This window comes from Urtica dioica, chromosome 6 (assembly GCF_054948205.1).
Source record: "Urtica dioica subsp. dioica isolate 48M chromosome 6, U.dioica_male_clone48M_v1_H2, whole genome shotgun sequence".
In the NCBI taxonomy this organism is placed as follows: Eukaryota; Viridiplantae; Streptophyta; class Magnoliopsida; order Rosales; family Urticaceae; genus Urtica; species Urtica dioica.
In genome coordinates, this window is record NC_142761.1 from 42,811,898 (window position 1) to 42,820,035 (window position 8,138).

The 8,138-nt window shown below is 37.7% G+C and overlaps 1 protein-coding gene across 1 annotated transcript; it reads right to left on the minus strand.

Moving 5' to 3' along the window:
* Positions 1 to 1,508: 1,508 nt before the first annotated feature.
* Positions 1,509 to 7,506, minus strand: LOC149394373 (putative disease resistance protein At4g11170). Its single transcript, XM_089616711.1, has 5 exons — positions 6,903 to 7,506; positions 5,271 to 6,363; positions 4,852 to 5,157; positions 3,042 to 4,355; positions 1,509 to 2,227 (listed from the first exon to the last, which is right to left on the minus strand). The coding sequence occupies exons 1-5, from the start codon at positions 7,373 to 7,375 to the stop codon at positions 1,607 to 1,609; spliced, it is 3,807 nt and encodes a 1,268-aa protein (XP_089472837.1). The 5' UTR covers positions 7,376 to 7,506; the 3' UTR covers positions 1,509 to 1,606.
* Between the last annotated feature and the right edge of the window lie 632 nt (positions 7,507 to 8,138).

Below are 8,138 nucleotides of genomic sequence, written 5' to 3' on the forward strand. Positions count from 1 at the left end.
ACACCAATGTTAACAATAACTTTATGTCAACTAAAAAAAAAACATAAACCCAGCTCGTGCTCGATCTGTGGCTTTTCTGGCGGAACTAGTGATTCCATATCGGTGATGTTTTCCGGGCTGAGTCTGGTGCTTGGAATCGGACTGCCTTACATTGTTGCTTGGAATCAGTTATAGCTCTCTTTGCTTTCTTCCTCTCAAATTAATCCATATATTAAAACCATTGCTAATACACCCACAAAATAAACCTGTCAAACAACCCATCGAACCAAGTGCAACAAAATTATTATAACATCCTTAAGCCTTCTCTAATCTTTGGTTTCTAATTCCCGTAAAGACATTGAAATCTTAAACAATTTTTTTTCTTTCCTTGAAAACACATTTATGGAGTCACAACAGTTTTGGCCATATTACACTTTACCTCCATTTCGCCAACAAATTAGCCAAACGGGGCCATGAAATCTCATTCTTTACCAACAAAATACAGTCCAAGATCCCCAACACTTCAACAAACTCCCAACCTCGTCACTGTCGTCTCTCTCTCTCTCTCATCATGTTTTGTTAAAAAAAAAACAGTCGAGGGCCTCGAGAGGTGAAGCGCGGTGAAATGGTCTATCTCCATCAACCTAGTCCTAGGCTGATCTTCGCTAGCCTGAAGAACGGAGGGATTAATCTCCGTGGCTGCGACAATTTGCTGAACGATCTACAAATTACCATGCTCGTGAGTCGCGACCTTCGCACCTTTGATCGAACCACAAACTGTGAATCGATCTTGCTGGCTTGTCTTATTAAAAAAAATCGTAAGGGTTTTTAGGGTCAAGAAGAAGAAAAATGGGAGAGAGAGGAAGATAAATAAAATTTTATTCTTATTTTACTTTATAAGGGTATTTTGGTACTGTCACAAAAATAAGTGGTCACATGACCAAAACATGACAAATAACTGGACGTCCGTCAATAAAATTTAACAGAAAGGGGTAAATTTGTTGTAATGTAGGATTTCATGGTCTGTCACGCACGATTTTAGAATTCAGGGGGTGAAACGTTACCAACGTCATAGTTGAAGGAGCAATAATGTAATTGATCATATTTATGTATGTATATTCGTGTTATATGAATTGTGGTTGATGAAATATATATTGAACATATAGTATATGAACGGTGAACCCAACATGTAAAGTCCCACCATTTGAGATCGGGGCCGAGATGTTTTCGTGTGGCCGAGTGGTCTTTGTGGCTGTGACGTTCAGATGGCTGAGAGCTCGGTCATGGTCTTCGTCTTCAAGGAGCCGACTATGTTCGCCATCACCGAGCTGGGCAAAGTTCATATTTTTTCCTTCCTCTTTGTTCATATTTCTGACCGTGCGAGTGGTAGAGAAAAGAGGTTTCAAGTTAGAGTTTTGTTTCTTTTTGTTGTTTGTTTTCGTGTCTGAGAGTGCTCAAGTCAGAGAACGTGGGGAAGTGAGAAGGCAATTGATTCAGGGTTGGCCAAATTATAGCCCATACCATGGCGCTTATAGTTGACGAAATAAAATATATTGAACATAGTATATGAACCCAAAAATAGTCCCACATTTGAGATTGGGTGACTTCATTTACCCCAACTTGGTTCTCACTTTTGGTTGCAAAGCCGTAGATTAGACACAAGACATTCCACCCGGTCCGAGATGATCTCCTCAGCTCTTGCTTCTATCTTTTGTTTTCTGTTCTGTTGTTGAGTTTCTCCATTTGACCAGCCTTGAGCAACGGCCAAATGGGAAATCTTCTCATTTATACATTCTCTTTGAAAATCTTCCACATCTTGGCGGTAAAGCAAGCGGACCCCACATTTTCTGACTTGCATTTGGGTATCCGTCTTGACACCAAGACGGTCTTTAAATCCCGCGACTCTGAACAACACCTCCGTAGCACCAGAAATATCGCTGCAGTCCACGTGAAAGGATTGCATCACAACATGATCATGTTTTCCCATCCGCTTGTGTAAAGGCCGGTGCGAATTCGTGATGATTTCACCCTGTTTGGTGGAGAAACGCGATTCCCACACGAGGCTAGCTCCGTCGTCAATGGAATCTGTGTGGCATATAATGGCACACGCTGCAAAGCCAACAAAATTGGAACTATCCCACCCTGGATTGATCACGGTCACCGAAGATCCATCACTTTGATAGCAAAACCACTCACACATTTCGTCCCCCGGAAACCAAATGTCAACTTCCCGAACATGGGGGGGCAACTGAGATAAATCAATGTTAGAGCATCTAACGGAGTTAAAAAAAAAGGTTGTTAAGATCAACATTGTTGAAAACCACATTCCAATAGTGTCATCTGCTATGCATAACACCAAATTAAAAATTCAGATATACTATTTACACTAAATTTAGCATGGACAATATTATCATCACTCGCTGTATTAAAGATGGGTCCCACTTTTTAAAGGAATAATAGCACAAAAATAGAATTTAAAATTACACCATCTCGAATGGACAATATTTCTATAAATGATAAATGGCACAAATAATCTCTGACATTCTATGATCATGTCATTTTTGTCTTCAGTATTTTTTTAAGGATAATTTTTTGTAGCGTTTTGGTCTGTTTCGAATAAGCAAATTTTTATAACGAAATTTAATATCTAAACAAAGATAAATAGTTTGTTTAATATAATTAACTTCGTGTCATTCACCGCATTTTAAGTTCATAAGGTAGTTGAGTTTTCTAATTTAAAAAAAAAATTAAGGATTAAAATGTGGCAATCATAAAATTAGAGACCATTTACGCCTATAAAAAGCTTTATAAATAAATAAGATCGTATATTATAGTTTTTATTCTTTGGTGCATTCTAATTTTTATTCTAAGAGTGGGCACAATACATAGTACATTTAGCACAATTTTTGGCACTCTATTGGAGATGGTCATGGCACAAAAAAGATCGTACTGTCAAAATTTCATTGTATGTTTCAGTATAAAAAAATAGCATTAGTTCTTCCTTGGGGTATTCGCTTTGTAAAATTAATTTATCCATGTCTAAAAAAAAGAGAAGTAAGTACCTTTGGTTCTGATGATACCAGTATATTGTTCCCAGCCAAAACTCTGCTCTGAAATTCAGCAACTACGTTGATGCGATCGAGTTGAAGTTGTTCTGCGAATGTGATCCATGGCTTCCAAGCCCTCTCCAATGACGCACAACTTTTTGCATTGAAATACTTTTGTAAATGTTGTTCAACACAAGTTATTTTAAGTTCTTCGCACTGAACATTTAGATCCAAAAGCCTCTCCAGTGACATACAACCACTTGCATCGAGACACTTTCTTGAGAATGGAAGCTTCAAAGAGAATTTGAGGTTCGGACATCCATTTATATTCACCAAATCGAGAGACTGCATACTGAAGATCGTGTCTGGAAGTTTCTCGAGACTTTGACAATTCTGTAAGCTAAGAGTATGAAGACCGGTCAGATTCTCAATAGATGGGTGCAATTCTTTTACCCCCATCCCATCCAGCAAGAGTTCTTCTAAACACTCCATAGGCTCCAAAATTTCGGGGAAGTGTTCCAACTTTGTGTTCTCTTTAATAGAAAGAATTTTAAGAGACTTGAGCTTGCATATTGTACTGGGAAGGGTTTTTATGCCGTAGCAACAATCTAATTGCAGCCTTGTAACGCGAGTGAGACACTCGATGGATACTGGAAACTCTTCTATCTTTGTCCTAGAAATGTCTAGATACATTATATTGCTTGGATTGGGAAGCAATGGAAATTTGTCGATGCTCGAGCAGGAGCTGAGATCCAAGTGCTTGAGATTTGAGGCACGAGAGAGATCGATGAGTTGATTCAGGTTCTTGCAACTCTGGAGAATCAAGGACTCGAGATTTGAGAAGCAAGAGAGATCTGGGAGTTGATCCAAGCTCTGTATACCAGCGAGATTTAAATGTATGAGATTTGAGAAGCAAGAGAGATCTGGGAGTTGATCCAAGCTCTGTATACCAGCGAGATTTAAATGTGTGAGATTTGAGTTGCGAGAGAGATCTGGGAGTTGATTCAGGTTGCAGCAACCACTGAGATTCAAGGACTTGAGATTTGAGTTGCGAGAGAGATGCGGGAGTTGATTCAGGTTGCAGCAACCACTGAGATTTAAGGACTTGAGATTTGAGTTGCGAGAGGGATCCGAGATTTTAGTCAAACTTCTACAATCAGTGAGATCTAAGTCCTCGAGATTTAGGTTGCTAGAGAAATCTGGGAGTCGATACAGGTTGTAGCAACCAGTGAGATTCAAGCTCATGAGATTTGAGGCACGCGAGAGATCTGGGAGTTGTTTCAGGCTCCGACAACGATTAAGATTCAAGACTTTCAACTCTTGCAGATCCTATATGAAAAGTAAAATACTTGCATGATTAGTCAGGTAGTAAATGATAAGCAATCAAATGAGAGTGTTAGATGGGGTCCCATGAGCTGTAATGAGAGAGTTTTGCTAGTTTTAAGGCTAATCTGTAAATAATGCACATAATTTTGAAAATAAAAAAATTAATCATTTGACATATTAAGATACGTATACAAAGAAATTTCTCATAAAGAACAGGCTTCTTTAACACCTGTGGCCATTAAATTTTTGAGATTGTTGAACTTAGGCTCTTAAACATTTTTTTGTTTCCTTTTATAAACCGTTATTCATAATTTATTGAAAAATTGCGTAGAACACTTTTCAAGCATAAGTGTTTTGAATGTGTTTCTTAATTGAATAATTAGTATAAGTGTTGGACTTATGGATGCATAAAATTAAGAGTTCAGTGAGGTAGATGGTGGTGATAAAATAGAATAATATGTTATAGTTGCAATTACTTGAAAAGAGCTAAAAACAATACCTTGTATCCGCTGTTCCAAATTTGTTCAAGTTTTTCACCATGGATGGCTAGCTCGCGAAGATTCTTCGGATTAAAACTCTGTGGCAAGGATTTCAAGGGGCAATGATTCCACCGGAAATATCTCAGAGTAGCCGGAAGATAATCAAGATCTTTAGGGAACATTAGTTTCCTTTCACCCAAAGGATCAATTGAGAGAAACCATAGATTAACCATTTTTCTAAAGACCACAGAGCATATATTCAATGAGTCTGTTATTTCAAATGTTGACATACACTTCAAGAGAACTCCTTGAATTTTTTCTGTTCCCTGTCATAGTCCATACAAAAAAAAAATGATAAATTACTTATTCCTGACACTAAAATTTATGATGCATGAAAAAAATGATTTAAAGGATCTTCATATTCAGAAGCATGACTTACTCGATTGTCTTCCAAGACATTGCAAATATCTGATGTGGACCACAATCTACTGCGCTCTCCTGGATCATTTGATTGTTGAATAACAATTTCTTTGCCCATATTCTGGATCAAATCATGCATCCGGATTTCACTGCATTCGCTTATAGTTATGAGAGCCTTATCAATGAGAACACTGATTCCAATAACCACTCCGTCATGTTTATAAACGAGTATATTCTGCACAGAATTTTTATCTCCGCCTTTGAAGAAGCACGCGATATCGAGAAATATGCCCCTCTCAATCTCACTCAGTCCGTCGTAGCTCACTCGCAATACGGTTTGGACTTTTTTGTCCATTCTTGACCTTAGTAACTCTATTTGACTCTTCCACTCTTCAATGCTCCTTTCACGCAAGTGCCGACCCAAAACCGTGAGAGCCAACGGATTGCCTTTGGCGTACTCCTCGACAATTGTCTTTGCCAACTCCGGGTATCCCTCGGCCGGAGATTCCTCTGTGCGAAACGCCTTTGAGAGAAAGAGCAGATAAGCGTCGCCGAAACTCAGTTCCTCAATTTTGTGTATTTTCTCGGCTCCAATATTCTTCAGCACCTGCGAATCCCTGCTCGTCACGACAATTCTACTACGCGGACTTAACGAGTTATGATCTATAGCCAGTTTTTCCAATTGGTTTGCATCATCGACATTATCAAGGACTAACAGCACATCCGCGGCTCTGAGTCTTTTCTTTTCTGAAGTGGTGACACGGCGTAAGTCCTTTTGATTCAACAGTTTGGAGAAAACTCTCTTTTGTAAGTCCAAGGGTTGGTGCTTCTCAACTTCCTCCCTGACATTTTCGAGGAAATAGGAACCGGAAAATCGAGAACAGACTTTTTTAAACAAGACTCGAGCAAGTCTTGTCTTTCCTATGCCTCCCATTCCCCAAATGCCGACGACTTGAGTGCCCGTTTTTCTCGAGCCGATACCTAACAATGACTCGATCTCCTTCATATTACTTTCCATTCCAATATCTTTTGTATAATCACAAGAAGGTAAAAGTTCTTGTAGTCTCTCTAAGACTTCTTTAACAATATCATTTACCAAGTCGCAATCAGACCTGAAATATGTGAAATAAACCACAGATGTAGTTAATAAATGTCCTAGAAAAGTACTGGGGGCATTTATCTACCCAATTAAAACGTGAGGCTATTATGTTGAACAAAATTGAAAATGGTATGATATTATTTTGGACAATTAAAAAGTGATACTAATTTTGCCAAAAAAAAAAAAAGAGACAATGTTAGTACACACTACGCTATATATAGGGTATTTTTCTGTAACTTAATCTGTAGGATAATAACTAACTGATACACTGGGAAACAATTAGAACAGAGAAGCCAAAATCCCAATAGTTACAAATACAGATCAATCTAAGTTTGACCAAAATACCTCTTCAGCTTCTATACTACTCGATCTTTTCCACATCTACCTAATTAGTCTATCCTTCACTTCAAAAGAAATACGATGTTTTTTCCGATGGAGATTCCAATGACTACTAACAGTTTCCGATGTAAATCAAAGAATTCTACTGTATAATCAAGAAAAAAAATATCCAGGGACCTAGCTTTCAGGTAAAAACAATTACTAACAATTTACCTCGCCGCTGTATTCCAACCGGATAAATTCGCAGTAATTTCTAGAGATTTTCTCCACTTAACCAACTTTGCTGGATCGTTTCCGAAGCGTCGTTTATGTCGTAAAAATGCACCTCCGAAGCTTCGCCGTTGGTGCCGTATGTCTGCGGGCTCCACATCGTAGAACACTGGATAAACAACTTGTCCTCGTTCTTCCCTGCAACGCACGATATGGTTGAGCTCATCCAGACACCATCGAGATTGGGCATAGTTCTTTGAGAAGACGATTATCGAGATCGCCGATGCCTTGATTGCTTCTAGAAGCACAGGCGAGATCTCGTCTCCTTTCTTGAGGTCATCCGAGTCTATGAAGGTCTTTATTCCTTTCTCGCGCAAAGCGTTGCAAAGAAAGCTGGTAAAGCCTGTGCGTGTGTCTGTGCCTCGAAAACTGATGAATATGTCGTATCTTTCGACAGAGGTACTTGAAGAAGCCATACGTGATCGTCGAAAAATATCCACTGGTACAAAGGGTTTTTTTTTTTTTTTAATCTGAAATGGCTATACGATCATCAAATGTAGAGGGGGGAGGGAAAAAGATAAGACCGACTTTGTGTGAGGCTAGTTTTTTCCTAGACCCACAAAGCATAAAAATATTGGGGCCGTTTGGTTTAGTTTTTTAAACTCGTTTTCTGTTTTTAAATTCTGTTTTCTGATTCTAATTTTTAAATTTAAAAAACAGATTTAGAATTATGTTTCAGAATATTTTAGGGCATGTTTGGTAAGCAACTCAAAAACTGTTTTTTAGTTTTTGAGTTGAAAAAATTGAAAACAAAAATTGAAAACATGTTTGGTAAAGTGTTTTCGGAAAAAAATTTCAAAAAATTTTGAAGTTGTTTTGGAAAAAAGTAAAGAAAACTGAAAACAAATAAAATGTGTTTTTGAAAAAAAATTTCTTCTCTTCTCTCCTCTTTCTCCTCATCTTCTCTTTTCATTCTTTCAAAAACAAAAATAAAAACTATACCAAACACTTTTTTCAGTTTTTTCACTTTCTCAAAAACAAAAATGAAAACTGTACCAAACAACTTTTTGAAAACAACTACAAAACAGTTTTTCAATACAACTACAAAAATTAGAAAACAGAAAACAAAAAACTTTTTGAGTTAACTACCAAACACAACCTTAAATGTTGTTTGGTTATGTTTTCCATTCAATTGTATAGAGATAAAACAGAAAACAACTTTTCATTGTTTTCTGTTTT

Bases quoted from the DNA above. Each gene is read 5' to 3' on its own strand.
- LOC149394373 (XM_089616711.1), bottom strand. From the start codon at position 7,375: ATGGCTTCTTCAAGTACCTCTGTCGAAAGATACGACATATTCATCAGT. The intron at 6,364-6,902 runs GTAAATTGTTAG...CACATATTTCAG, and splicing joins GGTTGGAATACAGCGGCGAG to GTCTGATTGCGACTTGGTAA. The intron at 2,228-3,041 runs GTACTTACTTCT...GATTTATCTCAG, and splicing joins TGGTATCATCAGAACCAAAG to TTGCCCCCCCATGTTCGGGA.